General features: G+C 42.7%; 1 protein-coding gene across 8 annotated transcripts in view; it reads right to left on the bottom strand.

Annotated features, from left to right (window-relative positions):
* IFT140 (intraflagellar transport 140) overlaps positions 1–20,437 on the bottom strand; it is a 91,164-nt gene that overhangs the window by 45,912 nt on the left and 24,815 nt on the right. For all 8 annotated transcript variants that reach the window (XM_088063814.1, XM_088063811.1, XM_088063812.1 and 5 more), the window contains 8 exons: positions 13,953–14,156; positions 13,486–13,558; positions 12,271–12,362; positions 11,343–11,470; positions 9,622–9,739; positions 9,061–9,188; positions 3,611–3,758; positions 930–1,061 (listed from right to left, as the gene is read on the bottom strand). In XM_088063814.1, the coding sequence (XP_087919940.1) occupies positions 930–1,061; positions 3,611–3,758; positions 9,061–9,188; positions 9,622–9,739; positions 11,343–11,470; positions 12,271–12,362; positions 13,486–13,558; positions 13,953–14,156 (1,023 nt within the window). The remainder of the gene's footprint in view (positions 1–929; positions 1,062–3,610; positions 3,759–9,060; positions 9,189–9,621; positions 9,740–11,342; positions 11,471–12,270; positions 12,363–13,485; positions 13,559–13,952; positions 14,157–20,437) is intronic.

Genomic DNA, 20,437 nt, shown 5'->3' with positions numbered 1-20,437 from the left:
ACAACTCTAAAAGCTCAGTCTTCACAGGAAGACTGACAACAGGCAGTGCTTTGAAGGGGAGAAATTGCAAAGTGATGCTCTGAATCTTAACATAATGAATAGATACATTCTCCCTATCTAATACTGTTCCCAAACTATGTGAGGATCAGAAGTATCACGAATATCAATTTCTGGTAGATTTTACAAAACTAAATACAGTAAATGGGATCTGTTACACTCCCACTGTCCCTACAAGACAGGAACAGAGCAAATCATCATCCTAAGAAGCACTAGGAAACTCAGGTCATAACTTCACCAGAAACCAATTTGTAGGTAAAAGGCTGCAGCTTGCCCAGTATGCATGGAATTATGTAGGGTATTATTTACATGAGATGCAAACAATTTTGGATTGAAATTCCAAGCTTTAGAACTTAGAGCCTGCATTCTTGGCATTTGCAGCACACAAGCACTTGTTGCTGGTGCAAGATGACTATTAAAAATACTCTCTTAGGTATTCTTGAAGATTAAGCATTATTCCAACAAGGAAGTGAGATACTTCTGCCAAAGCCAGTATGAAATGTCCTATCTAACAGCCTGCATAAATCTCACACACACACACACCCCTTGTACTTGCAATAGGCACAGTGACTAGATAAAGCAGAGTTTTTTTCCGTGTCCCTTTTTCAATTGTATTACCTGGTAATTCCTGTTTCTCTTACACTTGTCACATTCAGTTTACAATACCCATAAAAAGCTATCTCATTACAAATTCCACAACTCTGTGAAGCTCATCTGCATCAGAATTATCTTTATGTCATTTTTACCTGTGATGCACCCCTGCCATTGGAGTTGCTCTATCTACCCCAGACTCAATTTGGTTAAATTTGATCCCTATACAGTAGAAAGTCTGAATTTCTGGGAAGGGAAGGAATTCTTAGAGATTAGATCACCTTTTTTGCAAAGTAATAATGTGGCACCTCTATGCCCAGAAGAACCTGGTAGGATGAAGGCAATGGAAAGCTGTCTTGCAGCAAAAGGCCATGCTCTTCAGTGCTGAAGAAGGATATAATCCAAACATCCACCTGGAAAAGGAAGCAAAGCACTGTTTTGTTCTTATGCTCCAATATCTTTCTTTTTGTTTCTATTTTCCATATTCACTTGTCAGAAGCTTCTCTTGACAATAGTATGACCTATACATTCAGACACACAGCTGCTGGGAGGGCAGAGCTGCAAGCTTCCTCCCTACAGTGAGCAGCCAGCACCTCGCTCTGCATTCCAGACTGGTCCCCCTGCACAGGGACTTCCACCTCTGTCTCAGCAACCAGCTTCACCCAAGCTTTTTTCTCAATTCTTTTTCACATAAAGAGAGAAGCCGCTGCCCACAGATGGCTGCTTCAGGCATGCCTCTGAGAGATCTGGCTCAGGGCAAAGAAACAGAATCATGGAATAAGATAATCACAGAATTGTTTGGGTTTGAAGGGGCCTTAAAAACTATCTAACTCCAACCCCCTGCCAGGGTGGGCACTAGACCCACTAATTCACTAGACCAGGTTGCTCTAAGCCCTGTCCAACCCAGCCTTGAACATTTCCAGGGATGGGGCAGCCACAACAATTTTCAACTTTTTTAAAAAAAACCACATTATTCCCATTGTAAGCTCATCAGCTCACTGACTGCTTTGAGCTCCCAGGAAATATATAATCCATTCAAAAATAGTTCCTCTAACAGTTTAAGTATTGACTTGACTCAAGTTAAAATAATACTTATTTCCAGCAGAAGTGAATCAGATTTCTCATTTAGTAAAGCACAAGCAGACAGTAAAAAGTCCCATTGAATATGGGGCAAAAAGTGGCATTCCTTTTATATCTTTTTTTTTCAACTTTATTTAGAAGCCAAGCATTTCTAATTTTTTTTGCATAAGGAATATTAAGTTGAATTGTTCTTTTCTTTGCTAGAAGACCCTAGCCAGGCCTTTTGAGACATCCCTATCCCATTTCTACTTTTTACTTTGATCTTCTCATGGTTGTTCTAAGGTCATTTTAACCAACGAAAGACAAAGAGCTTTCTATCTTTAATTTTAGGAGATGTAGTTAAAATAAGGCACAAATCTAAAAATTTGAGATTAAAATGTATGTTTCAAATCAATGGAATGTTTATGCAGGATAGGCAGTTCTATACAAAGTGGTAAGGAGCACTACAAGCACAAAAGCAGGGAAAGGGGAAGAATTGTGTGATAAAAGAAATCTTGATTAGATTACTTCTGATCAATAAAAATTAAGTATTTTTTCTAATGTAAAAAAGACCATAACAGATTGTTGGGGAGGATGAAACAGGGAAACCTTATGAATGTGATTGTTTGGCAGAAGATTCTGAAAATATGAAGCCTAGAATCAAAGTAGAAATGAAAGCCTGCTTGGAGTCATGATGCTGAGTACTAGTTACTATATAACCAAAGAACAATAGCCTAGCCAGCTAAAGGAGAATCCCTAATGATGAAATAATGTCCTTCTGCTGACAGAAAATCCAAAGGTCAAGAAGCAAGGAAAGAACTTGGAAAGCTTTTAGAGTTTAAAATGCAACAACTGTATGTTAATATGGAGATGCTCATAGGCTGTATGTAAATTTTTTAGTGGGTGTATCTCGTAGTGATTGGTTACTGGGAATTAGAATATTCACTATAGAAAAAGATATATTGTATTGTAACAAGAACTTCGAGCTCTCTTAGTTCTTACCCCTCTCTCACATCTTAGCCTTTCCCTACCCTTCTCCCTGCTCCTAGTTTCTCCCTCCCTTACCCTCTTAGTTTTCCCTCTCTCCCTCTCTTACCCTCTTGGTCTTTCCCCCTTACCCCTCTCTTGTCCTCCCCCTCTCTCATAAGCCTCCCTGGTTCCCTGCTCTCTCCCTGTTGCTCTTGTTTCCTCCCTCCCCATCTCCAACCTCTCCTCTCCTGCTCTCCCCGTCTCTCTCTCTCCCCTCCCCCCGACCACGTGGACGCCGAGGCTGGCAGCGGACACGGGTCTCCCTCTCATTGCCCTTACAATAAATTGCTTCTACCTGAACAGCTTGACCCAGGAGAAGTCTCTTACCGCGGGCGAGTGTTATGAACACCAATAACAGATAATTTGGGAAGTCCCATAAAAATGTACAATTCCTCTCCAGAAAAGCCGAAAACTGGAGGGGACTGGGTGGAAGAGCGTATTTCTCTGTTCACCTTAACAGTAACATCCCTGTTATTCTATCAAGTTAATTCTTGCTGCTAAAAGTGGACTCAAGATATAAAATCAGCTATTTTTTAAGTTACAAACTTCGAGATTATCAATCCACCCAATAATGTCACCTGAATAACTGTAGTCCAGATACAAGCTTGTATTAAGATCATTCCCAAAATTGTATCACAGCTAAAGAAATCCCCTCTTTTTCTTCTTCAGAATGTGCAAGCTCTGCCCAAACCAGAGAGCTGCCATAGAGGGACTGCCTGAAACACAGACAGCAAACACAGGGCTCACAACTCATTTTTGCACGTAGTAATGTGTACTACCCACTCCTACATCCTTAATGAATCACAAAGGATTTATTGCTTGGACAGGGAGAACTCTATGTAAAACAAGATAAAACAAATGAAAAAGACCATACTGTGCCCTCAGTCTGGTTTTCCTTTTGGTCAGGAGGTTGGAAGCCTGTTTCAGGAATTGCTTCACATACAAAAAGTCTTGGTTCACTCTGGTCCCAAAAATGGCGAGCAGGGATGTAACTGTGCAACTCTGGATACTCCACTACAAACCTATGAAGAGACAAGAAAAGGTGCAGAAAGGGAAACAAAGTAATTCCAGACCATTCTGTGCATGAATGTAAATAAATCTCCAGACAAGGGATCATTGTCAGTTATTTATACTCTGTATTAGAACATTAACCAGATACATTTTCCTGACTCCTAACATTTTACACATGGCAATGACATTGCTAGTTTGGTCTTTTACACTGACAGTGGTGACAGGACATAAAGCATTTTGGTAGGAAAAAAATTGGTATTGCCTATAAAAATAGGTACTCAAAATCTGCCTCCCCTGATATTGCAGGTCCTACATAAACACTTGAACATCCTTCAAACTATCTACCTCAGTGCCTGCTGCTGTAACACAGGGGCTACCTCAGCTCTGTCTTCAAACCATGGAATCATTACAATTGGAAGAGCCCCCTAAAATCACCAAGTCCAACCATGCACCCAGCACCACCACCTCATTCACCACTAAACCATGACCCAGAGTGCCACGTCCACACATTTTATGAGCATTCCCAGGATGGTGATTCCACTACTACTGCTGTGGCCAGCCAGTTCCAGTGCCTGACAATTCTACCTGAAGAAATTTTTCCTAATACCCAACCTAAACCTTTACTGGCACAACTTGAGGTCATTTCCTCTCATCCTATTGATTGTTACCTGGAAGAAGAGACCAACCACCACCTACTGTATGTCAAGAATTCTGAGGCACTGTGAAACAGCACATTAAGCACAAGGGCTTCTCCTGCAGCCTCGGGAAAGCCAGTCTCTGTCAGCGATTTAAATAATAACTTAAATAAATAATCTTACTGCCTCCTTTGGGCATTTCAATTATTACTTCAGAGCCAGCCATATCAAGACTACAGACATACAGAATCACACTATTTTAGCAATGGCTTAGTATTCATTCTTCTGAAAAAATGTCAAATTATTTAAAAGAGAAACCAAAGACATCATTAAAATATTTTCTCACTTGCTGTCACCACTGAAGGGTGGAATTTGTGGGGAGGATTGGAGTAGGGCTAGAGGGCAAATTGAAAGAGACATTCAAACAGGTGCAGAAACCTAAGTCCTCTCCCTGCCATGGAATTCACAATCAGTAAACTGCAAACTGAAAAACAGAATTTGTGTAAAAAACCTGGGAGTGTTTAGATTTTGTCTCAGGAGGAGGGAAAGAGAAGCAGAAGAGGATTATTAACACTTTCTGCTGAGTTTACTCACTGTAATTTGAAGATCCTTTAAAAGAAAGCACAGATAAATGGATTATTCACACAGACACTAACACTCAAACAGTGAAACAGCACTCCTGGCTTGGGTTTGCCTCTGTTGGGCTACACAAGATACCACACTTGGAAACAACTTCCTCACTTACTCTAGACTGCACTACTGCATAACTAACCAGGATGTAAGACCCCAGATTTGCATTGGCCTTAGTTTTTGATGAACTGAGTAGTTTCTTCTGGCTTTCAGTGACGTGGTAGGTTGGCATTTAGGAAAAAAAGTGGAAAATATCCATGGAAGTAACTCCTCTGAGAGAGGCTGTTGTGAGTTTCTTCTCTGCTTGAGACCTGGACAACAGCTGGTCATTTCTGAGAATTAACAACATTTTTCACCGCTGAAAAGTGAGATCACCTTTGTGAATACCACCTTTTAAACCTAAGCCTGGGAGTTTCTGTCTCTATTTCTTTCTGGCCTTGAAAGGTAACAGAACTCTGGTGCAGCTGGTCTGCTCCCCCGCGGCCCTTATGGGCCGGACTCCAGCAGCTCCCGGGTGGGGGATGGAGACCGTGGGGTGGCAGAAGCCCCTTTCCAGAGGGGCTGAGCCTCCTCGGGAAGCTCGCCAAGCCCTGTACAGCGGTGCTGCCAGGCCAGGCCGGTCCCTGACTCAGCTGAAATTCTGCTGCCACTGGGATTCAGCAGAAACTGCCGAGTAAAGAGAGGGGAAGCCATCAGCCCGCAGCGTGCTGCCTCTGAGTGCTAGCCTGGCTGCTGAGATCCTAGCCACCCTCCTCCAGCACAACCACTGAAAAAAATCCTCCATCACAAACAGCCTGGGCTGCTGCCCTGGCAGAGATCACATCACCATCCACAAGACCTGTGCAAGGTTTAACCCTTTCACTACTCAGATGAGACCTGCAGACTTAATCCCCTCTCCAAAGAGAGGAAAGTGGGAGCAATCAATATGTAAAAAGACAACATGAAACATCAAAATCAGTAAAGGAAGGAGTCAGCCTAAGATAGAAGAAGAATGAGGAGATGCTTTAATAAGCTGAAATATTCTTTTGGTAGGGCCATGGAGATGGACAACAATGTTATGAAAAACTCCTTTAATTCATGAAAGTATTGGGGGGAATGAACTGTTCAAACTGTAAATCTGAGCAAAAGTATCCACTGATGAAGCTAAGCAGATGGTGGAGTAGCTGTGATCCCATGAGAGCTTGAACAGAGAGAGAGGTGAGGGCTGATGAAGACCCTTTGCCCCAAGGGAGAAAAGGAGAAAACCTCTGTTCCCAGAGATGATAATAGAAACAGATAAAGAGAACCTTTGCCTTTGAATAACTCATCCTTAAAATATTACCCTTTGAATTCATGGCCCATGAACACACCTTAGAGTGATGTGAAAATGGGAGGAAAGTATAATGGCAGAGTTTTTTCCAGGCGGCTGCCAGACATGGAAATAAAAAGCCACAGGAAAACCTTTTCTTGTGGAGAACTTTCCATGGAATGACAAGAGAAAACTCCTCTCCCATAGAGACTTATGAAAAGACTATTGTATAGTTGGTATTGCTTTAACATCTCAGGTTTTGTCTCTATGTTGTCAGTTGGGAAAGGAAAAGGTTGGGTGGGGGGGTAGAAAAGGTTTCTGAAAGTTTTATTCTGGTTTCTTATTCTTGTAGTTCTATTAATAAACTTTCTTTGTTTCTTTTAAGTTTTGAGCCTGTTTTGCCTTCTCCTAATCCATATCTCACAGCAAGAAATAAGTAAGTACCCTGGTGATTCTAGCTAGAGCTAGAACCACCACATTATTTGGTGCATTGGCTGGGAAATGAAAATTAGTGAATTTAAACTACTACAAGTGGTAAGGAGAGTATATTCCTATTTTTGCTTGTAATACCCATAGCAGATAGTTGCTAAAAAGCAATCCACCTGTTCCAATGCCAGCTTTTCTTAAGAAAAATACAGTCAGAAAAATTATTGTAGAATCAAATGGGAATTTGTACTCTAATATTATACCATATTTTCACAAGCATTTCTACTTCACTACTTTGTGCTGCTAGGATTTCTAATGCACTTCCTACAGCACAGTTTGCATGAACAGAAAGGCATCAGGTCTAAATAGACACCTCATAAGTTTTTTACCCACACAAACCAAACTTTTATTATATTTTAAAAATACCTTTATTCCTACAAGGACCTCCACAATGCCCTCTTCTCAGTTCCTATTATATAAACTCTTCAAGGAAGGGTAGCTTTCCAAGATTTTTCTTTATTTAAAGATCTGAATCCTGATTCTAGTGGTGTAATACCTCTGTATAAAACCCCTTACACCAAGCCATCCTCTCCTCAGAGATCTCTTTAGTTAGCTGTGGCTTCCAAAGTGCTAGTAACTCTCCCTGAATTCCTCTTCTATGAATTTGTCCAATATCTCCATAAGCCCTTCCTTCATCTTCTCTACTTCCTTTCCAAGGAGTTCCTTGGCTCAGCTGCATGTTGGCTGAAGAACTACCTCCTTACCTCCTGTTTATTTTGAGCTTGCTTTCTGGGTGTGTTGATTTGGCATAGCCTTGTGTTTGGCTGCGGGGCAAGGAGGGGGTGAGAGGAATGAAGGGGTCAGAGGGGTGGCTTCTGTGAGAAGCTGCTAGAAGCTTCCACTTTGGCCCAATTAGAGAGGTTGGTAATACCTCTGTGATAACACATTTAAGAAGAAAATCAAAACACCACACAGGCAGTTTTCCCTCAGGGGTGGGGAGGTGCCACAGTGACTGCCATGCTGGCAGAGCCCATGGCGAGCCTTGCCTGCCTGGCCACCTGGCTCTGGGGGTAGAAGGGCAGGGGCAGCAGTGGCTTCTCCTTCCCAGTGTCCCACATGAAGAGAAGCATTAAACAGCACCTGCATCGCAGCAGCCACCACTGCCTACGTGATGACAGCAGGGCTGCCTGGCCAGCAGTGAAAGCATGATGAGCAATTCCCCGATTGCAACCTAGACAGGATCAACTTCTTAGTGCTGTATGATCCTGCAAGAATCTTTGAATTATTGCAACTTGTTGGCAATGGTACCTACAAGCAGGAGTTTTTTTCTAGTCAGAGAAGAGAAGGAAGTGAGGACACATGAGGGAGAACATGGCGACGCCAAGGTCAGTAGAAAAGAAAGAGGGGGAGGAGGCTCTCCATGTGCTGGAACTGAGATTCCTCTGCAGGCCATGGCGAGGACTATGGTGAAACAAACTTTCCCCTTGTAATTCATGAAGTCCACAGGGGATGCAGAAATCCACTCGAATCCCATTAGAAAAGTGCTCCTGCTGGAGTGGGTGGATGCCAGAGAAAGCTGTGGTCTAGAAGACCTGAATAGAGAGAGCGAAAGAGCCCTTGCTTCCAAACTAAAGCAGCCTATCCTTCAAGGACTGCACCCCATGACGAGTGACCCCATGCCACAACAGTTTTGAGAAGACTGCCTGTGGGAGGGAATCCATGGCATAGCAGAGGTAAGAATCCTCCCCCTGAGTGAACAGAAGATCATCTTGAGTGACAAACTGACCAAAACTCCCATGGTCCTATCTCCCTGCACTGTTGGTGGGAAGGAGGGATGGGCTGGCAGGAAAAGAGGTGTTTTAAGGGCTTGTTTTATACTTATTATCCTCCTCTGACTCTGTTAATAGTAAATATATTTTATAACTTTAAATTTAAACCCATTTTGCCCTTAGAGTGATTTTCTCACAGTCCTTATCTCAACTCATGAACCCTTTGTTATTTCCTTTTTTTTGTTCTTCCCTCCTCTCTGCCCAACTGTAAAGAGAAGGTAAGCAAACGACTCTTGTGGGTGCCTAGTGTTTGGCCAATGTCAAACCACAACACTGGGACCTTCACTTGACACTACCTAGCTCACATTATTGGAATAGACAGGGATGCAGCCTGATGGGCACACAATTTACCAGTGTTAATTAGTTCTTCAGAAATAAATAATTAAATTCATACAAGCTCCTTCCCAAGACAGATGAATGTCAGCATTAAGGTGTGCTTTTCTCCACAGGGCAAATTTCCATCCTAAATCCACCATTAATGCTTCTTGAAATAGAAGTTCCTTACTTGCCAATGCCTTGTCCAGCAGAAAGGTTCTCTCTACCATGTCCCTGTTCAGCCTTGAAATCAAAGAGCGTAACTTGGTCCATTTCAACATCATAGAAACAGATCTTGGAATCGATGTTCCCATCTGCCTACAGGAAAGGAAAACAAAGGTTGCTGGAGCATGCAGTCAAAAAGAAAAATAGGTATGTTTATCCCATCTGCTTCATGCTCTCAGCTTTCTTTGCTGGTAATCACATAAGTTCTTTCTTACTAAGAAATACCAGAAAATTCCTAGCTGGTTTTCTATTCCAACAAGTCAGCCTTGGATTTCTTTGAAATGCTATAAAGCAGCTTTTGTAACTGAAATATTCTTTTTCTGGATTGTTCCCAACACAGAACAAAGCCTTAAGAGACCTTAATTAATGCTGGGACATAACACTTCATTACATGATTCAATACACTACCTGGACCAGGTAGGTTTATTTCTGAGAAGTGATTCTTGCGTCCTCAGTAATCTTGACCCACACCCGTCTATGAACCAATGGACAAGTCCCAGACAGTGAGTGAAGAGCTGTGCCTCACCCTGCTGACAAGGATGCTGACTTTGCTGCCATTAGCATTGCACTTCACAGACACAATATCTCTGCAGCCAGGGAGCAGCTTGGATAAACTCTTGCTGTTGCAGTGCACTTTTGCCTCCCTGTGGGAAGGAATAAACTTCAATTATATGGTGGCAAGCAACTGGCAATATGCATCAGCCAAAACATTTAGCAAATTATGGGTAAGACTTTTAAAAGAAAACTATTTTGACTGTATGACACCACTGCCCCAGACTCCCTCTCCAGAGGATTGCTGCCACTTCCTTTCTTTCAGGAATCAGTTAACAGACATTCTTTCCTCAATGAATCAGCAAGTGCTTCTACAGGATTCCCAAAACATGGTGTCCTAGGGTGCCTTTATGATGCTTGTATCACCAATCGTCTGTTCTGTTTATGCTGGATATTAAGTTCTGCACCTTTAAAACTGGTTCTGAGAGCAAAGGAAGGAAAGAAAATACAGCAAGAACATCTGACCAGAATTCTGAATTCAGATGTCTGCTTTTCCTACAGAAGTTAACAGGACCATGAATGTTGAACGGAGCGCACCACATAAAATTTCTGTGTATGGAAAGCACACTGTGGAGCAGGAGCAAAGAAATGTCATTAGCAGGGCACATTTACGTATTTTATTATCTCAAAAAAATCTTATTGCTGTATAGATACAAACCCAGTAATCAGTTAGCAACAGAGGACAAATCTCATGAAACAAAAAAATGCAGTAAAAAGAAGTGACAGTAATTTGAAGTGACAGCAATTTAGAGCTATAATACAATCTCATAAAAAAATAATATTTGATTCTATGAAAATAACATTTGCTCTAAGCCAACTATGGTGCCCGGAAATTAAAGTGTCATAATTTGAGAAGGGGTATTTTCAGTACCAAACACAAAAATTTATCATAACACTTATGAGTGAAACTCTTTTTTCTCACTATCAGACATCATAATCCAATATTTATGCTAGTTACAACCTGCCCAAATCTAACAACCTTCAAACTGTCCCAGGTGGAATGTGTGTGATCCCAAACCAAATAGTTTCCAGAGGGCAACTAACTAGACTTTAGCATTCCTGTGGTGACAGCATGCACAGAAGAACAGAATCTGTTTCACTCTTCAGGTTTTTCAGCTTTTCAAAATTACATTTGTCATCAGCAGCTAAATTTTCAAAATGAATGTCATGTTGGTGTCTTTTTTATGTTTGTCAGTATGAGAGTACAGCAATGTTTGAACCAAGTCAGGTAAACTTCTTAACCTAAACAGGAGGAAGAACAGAGTCTCCACAGTTCTAGGTTCACTTTCTCCATATATTCATTGAAACAAGTTTGCTGATTTACGAGAAGATACAAGACCTGATTTCATTTCAGCTCCTTTGAGATTAAGTTTTGTTCAAGTTATCAGAAGAAACATGGGACATCCTTAGCTTAATATTCCATAAATTCTCCACACACTTTTAAATGCAGTCAAATATCCCTCATGGTATCCTCTTTTTAAAATAATAATCATCATCATCATCATCAATGACTTGCCTAATTACTCCCCAGTTCCTCCCTTGCTTTAGAAATAAGCCATCAGCTCACATAGCTGATTGATATTGTCTGAAGATTCAAAGGGAATATTGCTTTTCATCAAATAAAATACAGATAAAGATTCCTCACAAAATACATGCTTAACTGTAAACAGATTATTTTTAAAGCCTTATTAATACCTGCGTGAGAGATCAAAGATTTTCAACTGAGTCAGATCAGTTCCCACAGCCAGGAAATTCCCACAGATATCCAGGAGGCAAGGATTCCCCTCTGCTTCGGAGAACACCAGCAACTGTTTAACTGTGCCCTGGGAAGAAATGTGTAACACCAGGTTTGTGTGGCCAAAGCCTCACTAGAAGGGACTATTTTGTCACCAACTTGAGTCACAAATTGCTGAACTTCTGTGTTAGATTAATCACTCCAAGCAAATTGGAGAAACATACACACAAAATGTAATCTGTGTTTCAGGTGTGTTCATAACCTCAAATAAGTCTAAATTTAAAGGTGTTCTTCTGCAATAATTTCCTCTTTAGTAACACAAACTTTACCAAGTGAAAGACATACAGGAATATCAGGTCCCTGAAGGTCCTTAAATATATATCTGTAAAAACAAATACATTATATTTATGTGATGAATCACACCCATTCTAAAATATAATATTTACTTCCTAAATAAAATGATGTGTCATAGAACTCTAATAATTAGATTTCTCTTTTTGGTTCTCACAGACTAGCAGAGGCTGCAAAGGTTCACACAAAATGTGCAAGTGGTATTTTTCATTATCTTGTAAGAATATTTAGTATGATCATCTTCCTGAAAGTAATATATGTATTTCAACTTGCATCCACTTTAGATCGTCTTCAAGTCTGTAAATATCTATTAGTTACATTGCAGTAGTGTTCAGAGTCACAGACTTTTTAAAGAACACAAAATGTCAAAGATCTTTCTGTTGAAATACTCAAAATCATTTTTATTGTGAGTACTGCATTATGACAAGGTAGAGTTAGTAGATTTAGAAAGATCATGCACTTTACTTTTAAGCTCTAACACCAGTCTTTGAAAACAACAAGGCCTATTTGTCCCTTCATGGTTTACTCAGTCCTCACCTGCCAGGTGCGGACCTGGATCCGATACGGTTCCACTGTGTACAGATTTTCTCCATGAACAGACAGAACTGGAGAGTCACAAAGAAAAGAGCCTGGAACAATCACAACAAAGCCATCATTATAATAAATATGTTCTGTAAGAAGAAAAAAAAGTAACTTATAGCACACAATTTCCACTATCTTGCACCAAATCCCTTTTTCAATCTGTCTGTCACTATTGAATCCAAATTCCTTGGTGTTTTAGCCTTCTTCCATACTGCCGCTACATTTAAAAGCTGGAGCTCCCATTGTAAACAGGTGTTGGTACACTCTGTCCATGTATGCAAGTGAGAGGAAAGGCAAAGAGTTGATATGGGGAGTGAAAGAAAGAAAAAAAAAGTGCAGTGTGAGGTACTGGTAAGAAAATTCACTTTTTCCTTCAGTGAACTGCTACTGAAGAGGGATAACAGAATCTGTCAGAACAGTGGCTCTGCAATAACTTCAGGAGTGGTGTAGACGGGTAGGACCGTGGTCATAATAAAGCAATGATTCAGCATGGAAAAGTTTTAAAATATATCAGTAAATATAGACAAGCAAAAAAACCTTAATGATTCTAAAAAGATAAATCCCAAGATCTAGGATGGAATTGATAGAATTCTACATCACTTATTTCTGAATGCAGAAATACTTTGGGAGAATTAATAATTTAAAAAGCTAATCTACTCCACTTGGCACTATATATAGCAATTTATGGGACAATTTCTCCTGAGAGCTGGGACAAAAAGCCTCCTTCCCAGTTCCTATGTGAGTGCTATGTAACCTTGATTACACTTTTTCTAAAGTGAAGGAAAAGTGTTCAATAGCCATTGCCATGTCTTATCTGTAAAAGCAAAAGGAGCCACAGGAAAAGATTGCTCTTCTTGATCAACATCAATGGTGTACTTAAAAATATACAGAAAGAAGTAGTTCTAGCCTCACACAATGTTTTGTGCAAGGCCCTGTATAATGCAATTTAGGTACATCAGATAAAAGCTCTCTCAGGCTCTGAGGGGTTTTTCCAGTCTAGAAGGTGTCCCTGTCCATGGCAGGAGGGTTGAAACAAGGTGCACTTTAAAGTCCCTTCCAACCCAAACTGTTACGAGATTCTATGATTATAGTGCATCAGCTACCATGAATGAACATATAACTTTGGAAGAAAAGAAGCATTCCGACTCTGACCAACGTTTTAAGTCTTACCTGCACTTCTAAAGGCATCTCCTGAGCACTCAAAGACAGCCACTTGCTTCCCATTCCAGAATACTACAGCATCCTAAAACAAACAAACAAAACACCAAATAAATATACATATGTAGTTCCTTTTGGAAACATGCAGGAATTCATGCAATAATACAGCAAGACCTCCCTACAATAGCTACCAGTTACTGGATCTTCTGGACATTGGGTTTTGAAGGCTTTTAGTAGCCCAGAGGTTCTCTGGGTTCTGGTGAGCACCCTAGAGAATTCCTGAGTCCCTGTTCGATCTTAAAAGAAATGAGCTCCACCACAGCACCATTGCTACTGTCACAACAATACCTTCATAACACACTGTGTTGAGTATTAAAAAAAAAGGCCTATCTTAAAGACTTAGGAAGTTTGGTCTCTATAAACCTAACTAGGCAACTGATTAGACAAATAAATGAAAAATAAAAAAGCAACTGATCAACCTTAGTAGCAAAGACTCCATTAGCATTCATATCAACACGAAGGCTGTGAGTGATTCCTGCGCTGAAGATTGTCACATTGAAGAGGTTGGGAGACACCTGTACCACGGCCACCTGCTGATGAAAATGTGCCAACATGGCCTGCTCACTGAGGATCACCACAGAGCTGATGTTGTTCACTGCCAGCAGGTTTTTTCGGGATCCCCACTGTAATAATGGAAAAAGAAAAACCACACAATTTCATCTCTGGTCTTGAACTGTCACAGCAATTTCCCAAGAGAAATAATGTGGAGAAAGACAGCATAAATATCTTTATACATATGCGAAGTCAAACTATCTAAATACTAACTATGGGGAATGACTGGGAAATAATACAGATTCAAACTATTACGCTCATTACCCAGTTTCCTGGTTTAAAAGACATGTGTCTGCCAAGGAAGGCAGGAAACTTCCTGGACTGGAAAGATGGCCCCCTCCCTCCAAATTATTATAACTTCAAAAATACAGGGCTTCCAGGATAAAATATGGGAAAAGAAATAACAGTTCTTTATTAGAAAAAAAAAATTAAAACAAAAATATCAAAAGTATATGTAATACATATATAAGATTACACATATTATACATATGTATATAAATATATATATAACAGAACAAACAAAAAACAACAACAAAGTAAAAACCGTAAGTTTTCCCACCCAACCAATTTCCCTTTTGGTGTAGTTATGGCCACAACCACTTGAGGGGGAGGCAGGCACTGGGCAAGGCAGAGGGGCTGCAGTGGCTCCCCCGTGGCTCCAGGGGATGCTCAGATGTGAGCCCTAAGCCTCCCCAGGGGCTAATGGTGGCCTCAGGAAGATAACAAATGGGAAGCAATTCTTTTGAGAAAACCTAACCCCCACCATTATCCACCCAACTTTTTTTTGCATACCAACATGTTACATTGAACTTACACATTTTAACTATATACATACATCAATTATCCTAATTATAAACGTATATACATGCAGATATGGGTACAGGCACAATGTCATAGACAGTTCACCCCAAAATAAGGTCCTGTTGAGATATACATTATGTTTCTCCACCTTTCTGCATCACCCACTGAGTGCAACCATGTCCCTGAGCAAAGACAACTCAACAAATGGGTTTGTCTTTGCTCAAGGCACAATTCATCCAAACAGTCTTTCCTAACATACCTCTCATATCACCACCAGAAGCTTATCGCCATCTGTGGTACACAGGGGATCAGACTGGGCAGGGCCAGCTAGCTTAGTGGAACCTCTGGGAACAGTGGAACAGGGTTAACTAACCCTGTAGCCTTTGATAAATGTAGATCCCGCTTCTTGAAGGTCCTACCTCCCACAGCCTTCAATGTTGTTTTTAATAGTCCATTGCACTGCTAAACTTCCCTAGCAGCTAGTGCGTGGTAAGGAATGTGGTATGCCCACTAAATACCATGTTCTCTAGCCCAAGTGTTTACAAGGCTGTTCTTGAAATGAGTCCTGTTGTCACACTCAAATCTCTCAAGGGTACTATTCTACCACAGGACCTGCTTGTCAAGGCCCAGGATGGTGTTCTGGGCAGTGGTGTGAGGCACAGGGTAGGCTTCCAACCATCCAGTGGTTGGAGTGGTGGCTTCTACCATTGCAAGCACATAGCACTTGCCTTGGCAGGTTTGAGGCAGTGTGATGTAGTCAATTTTCCAGGCCCCCCCATACTTATATTGGACCACTGCCCACCATACCATAGGGGCTTCACCCACTTGGCCCGGTTGATTGCAGCACATCAGTTTCACAATCATGGATAACCTGGGAGATGCTGCCCACAGTTAGATCCACCTCTCAGTCTCATACCCCCTTATAGGTGGCACCTCTGCCCTGATGACCTGAGGCATCACGGGCCCAATCAAGCTAGGAACAATTCTTCCTTGTCTTGTGAGTCCAAATCTGTCTATGACACCTTGATTTTTGCAGCCTGATCCACCTGTTTGCTTTCAGTGTTCCTCATTAGTCCAGCTCTTGGGGACATGGGCACTCACATGACAAACTTTCACAGGTAGCTTCTCTACTCAAGTGGCAATGTCTTGCCATTCATCAGCAGTCCAGACTGGTCTTCCTCTACACTGCCAGATGGCCTTTTTCCAGCTTTACACCCACCCTCATGGCCCATTTGCCACCACCTAAGAGTCAGTGTAGATTTCTCTCATTCAGCAATGTCCAGGGCCAACTGGATGGCTTTGAGTTGTGCAAACTGGCTTGAACTACCCTCTCCTTTGGTAGCTTCTGTAACTTGTCACATGGGGCTCCATTTATCTGCTTTCCATTTTCAATTCATTGCTACGTGACAGGAATCATTAGTGAAAAGATATTTCTTAGTTGGCAGTTGATTGTATGGTGGAGTTTCCTCAGCTCACATCACCTGTTTCTTCTCTTCATCTGTCAGAACAAAGTCCTCATCTTCAGGCCAATTCATAATTATTTACAAGATCCCAGTATGATTTGGGTTTCCAATACAGGTGCGCTGTGTAATCAAGGCAATCCACTTACTCCATGTAGCATTGGTGGCCTGATGGGTAGAGGGAACCTTTCCTTTAAACATCCACCTCAGCAGTGGCAGTCAGGGTGCCAGAAGTTGTGCCTCTGTGCCAACCACCACTGAGGCAGCCTGAACTCCTTCATACACTGCCAGGATCTCCTCTCTTGGGGTGTAGTTGGCTTTGGACCCTCTGTAACTTCACCTCCAGAATCCCAGTGGCTGGTGCAGAGTCTCATCAGGCACCTGCCAGAGGCTCCAGGAAAGACCATGGCTCTCAGCTGCAAAGTAGAGCACATTCTTCGCCTCTGGTTCTGTCCTGACTGAGCTAAGGGCTACCACATGAGCAGTCCCCTGCTTGATCTGGGCAAAGGCTTGCTGCTGCACTGTTTCCGAGCAGAAATTGTTCTTCTTGAGAGTTACCAGGTAAAGAGGGCTCACAAACTGACTGTACCCTGGGATGTGCATTCTGCAGAAACCTATGGCACCTAGGAAAGCTTGTGTTTCCTTCTTGCTGGTGAGTGGAGATATTGCTGTGATCCTGTTGATGACCTTGGTGGGTATCTGGCACCATCCATCTTACCACTTCACTCCCAGGAACTGGATCTCTCAAGCAGGTCCCTTGATCTTAACTCTTTTGGATGACTAAACCAGCTTTCAGGAGAATCTGGATGATCTTTTCTCCTTTCTCAAAGACTTCTGCTGCGTTGTTCCCCCAAGTGATGATGTCATCAATGTATTGCAGATGTTCAGAAGTCTCATCCTTTTCCAGTGCAGTCCAGATCAGTCCATGGCAGATGGTGGGGCTGTGCTTCCAGCCCTGGGGCAGTTGGTACCAGGTGTATTGCACACCCCTCCACGTGAAGGCAAACTGAGGCCTGCATTTTGCTGCCAGAGGAATCAAGAAAAATGCATTAGCAATGTCAATAGTGGCACCACTTCACTACCATGAACTCCAGCTTGTACTGGAGCTCCAGCATGTCCAGCACAGCAGCGCTCAGTGATGGTGTAACTTCACTCAAGCCACGATAGTCCACTGTCAATCTCCATTCCCCATAAGACTTGCACAAAGGCCAAATGGGGCCAAAGGGCAAGCTGCTGAACACTCCTTGGCTCTGCAGCTCATGGGTCATCTTGTGAATGGGGATCATGGCATCTTGATATGTTTGGTACTGTCAGCAATGCACTATTGAGGTGGCAATCAGTACTTGCTATTCTTCTACCTTCAAAAGTCCTAACCACAGAAGGATTTTCGGAGAGTCCAGGCAAGGTATTTAGCTGCCTAATTCTTTCTGTCTCCACAGCAGCAATTCCAAAAGCCCATCAATGTCCTCTTGGGTATTTGAAGTATCTGTTCTTAAGGTAGCCAATGCCCAGAATATATGGGGCATCTGAACCTGTTACAATGGGGTGCTTCTGCCAGTCCTTCCCAGTCAAGCTCACTTCAGCTTCCAACACCCTCAGCTCTCAAGAACTCCCTGTCACCCCAGAAATGAAGACTGTTTCTGACCCCACCGTCTTGGTTTTGGAAGACAGGTGTCTGGTAGGGAGGGCAGGAGCCTCCCTTGGAATGAAAATGTAGACCCCCTCCCTCCAAATTATTATAATTTTGAAATCAAGGGGCTCTCAGGCAGAGATCTGGGGATAGGAATAACAGTTCTTTACTAGTATGTATAACGAGGCAAACAAACAACAATAACTACAGTGTTAACTGTAGAACCGGGGACCCAGTGACAGCCTTCTTGGCCAAGATGGGAAAGGATGGAGGAGAGGCTTTGCTTCACAAACCCCCTTGGGCAGCCAGTCCCAGTGCTCCTCCAGGACTCAGCAGAACACCCAGCTGGAATGGCAGGACTGAGCAAAGACCCTGGGCTGTGGCTGAGGTGGATCAGCAGCTCCGCAGCGGTGCCTGGCACTGCCATGTCCTGGCAGGACACGGGGTGCGAGGCCACCAATGAAGAGGGGAGAAGGAGAAGAAGAAGCAGCAGCTCTGTCTGGGTGATGGCAAATTCCCTTCTCCCTGCAGCAACAGCTCCCAGCAAAGTGTGCTTTTCTGAAGCTGAAGAAGCCAGCAAAACTGTCCCCGCCTTCCCTTTTTCCTGCCCCCCTTCCTCCCCTCGCAACTAATGGGTAAAAATTCCACATGTGAGCCAGAACTAAAAGGACGCCTAACCCCCAACACCACACACATCCTGGTGGCATTAACACACATTGAGCATCAGTGTCAACTAAAGCCTTGTATTCTTGTGGGTTTGATGCCAATGCCAGGCCATTGGATCCACATGGTCCAGTAGACATGATTGTCCCCCAGGGTCCCTGCCTGACCCCTCTAATACTGGTTCTTGTGAATCCATATGGGAGGTACCTTCCAGTGGGTCAGATCCTTGCCTATGGGAAACTGGTACTGCATTCACTCTCACCGACTTCCCTTTTCCTTTCTCCTTCAGTTCTTGTATTCAGGCTGCCAGGACACTGTTAGGTTTCCTGTTCCACTGTCTCATGTCTTCTCCATGGTTGAGTAGGAAATATAACAAGTCAGTTTGTGGGGCATACCCGCTCTCTCTCTCTGGGGGCCATCTGGCTCTGACTTCTGATTTGCACTAGTGCCACAGGTAAACATCTCTCCCTGAGTTTTTTATTATCATCCTCGAGACTCTCCACCAGTGTGTCTACAGTAGAGATGTGGGTCTGCATCGGGTCTTGGACCCTGCTCTTGTAATTCCTAAGTTTGCTTGCCACAGAGTCCATTGTCTCCTGATTGCCCTTGAGATGCATGTTTGCCATTAAACTGAAGTATTCAGATGGTCCCTGATATACAAGACTCCATCACATTTGCACTGTGCACCTGACCTTATTAAGGTCATTATCGTGTTGTCCATTCCTTCCAAAAAGCATCTCGAACACTGCCATTTCTCTCAGGTGTTGGATCCTTCCTCCATGGTCTTCCATGGCTTTTTATGATGTTGCTCCAGCAGTCTGTTCCTGTAAACAAACCTCTCTTACATTTGTTAGAAGCCACTCCTGAAAAGAAAGGTATGGATACTAACTATGAAGCAGGCAGCAGAGTGCCTGTGGAATAGCAGGCCACGTAACTTTCTCAGTCTTGCCTGAGAAAGTGGCCTGGGAAATCATAAGGAGGAATTAAAACAATCCTCAGAGATAGAAAACAGCCTTGCAGGTGCTGTTTGTCTGTTCCTTGTTTTCAAGAGAAGGTCGAAGGCTGGTGTACCCCACTGACCAATGATGGTGTTAGTTCCCTAACCAATAAGAGTTTTACTTTTCTGTACTTTCACATATCGGTCTATAAAAAAGATCTGAGGCAATAAACAGGGAGAAATTCTCCAGTTCGACTCCTGAGAGAGTCTTGTGTCGTTCTTCTTGCCGTTCCAAATAGAGCGACAGAAAGGGGTCCTGGCTCCCTCACAAACACCTGCTCAATGGCCACATCCCGGGCCAAGGAATCCAACAGCCTTGCCATCAAATTGCATGCCTGTACCCATAAGGTTCCAAGCTTGTATCAACCAAGCCAAAAAGCCTCACCCCCTCCATCATGTAATGCCTTTCTGCAGATTGCAGAGACTGTCTGACAGCAGGGACTCAGTGATGATCTCCGGCTCTGGCTCTTCTGCTGGTTGTGGGGGCCCTGGTTCCCCATCATCATTAGCTGGGCACACCAGATTGGTTTTACTGTTCCTCTTCTGCAAAGGGGTGACTGCTGTGGCTCCCTGGAACCTGGACATTTGTAACATCTGTTTGTTCCACTACTGCACCATCCACCTTTTCCTCTGACTGCAGGTGGTTCTGCACTGGTGGTCAGTGTCCCTGACCTCTGTGGCAGGTTTTGGGGCAGCTACACAAGGTAACCTCACCCTGTCTCTGAATGGTGGATGTACCTCACTGAATACAAACATAGAAAAGTATATGATATCTTTAACTTCTAGGGGAAATTTTAACTC

The sequence above is a fragment of the Pseudopodoces humilis genome, chromosome 18 (assembly GCF_049639895.1).
Source record: "Pseudopodoces humilis isolate 2021_Gansu_Grassland_sample_001 chromosome 18, ASM4963989v1, whole genome shotgun sequence".
Taxonomy (NCBI): domain Eukaryota; kingdom Metazoa; phylum Chordata; class Aves; order Passeriformes; family Paridae; genus Pseudopodoces; species Pseudopodoces humilis.
Note: the sequence above shows the minus strand (reverse complement) of the source record. Positions and strands in the feature narration are given on the sequence as shown.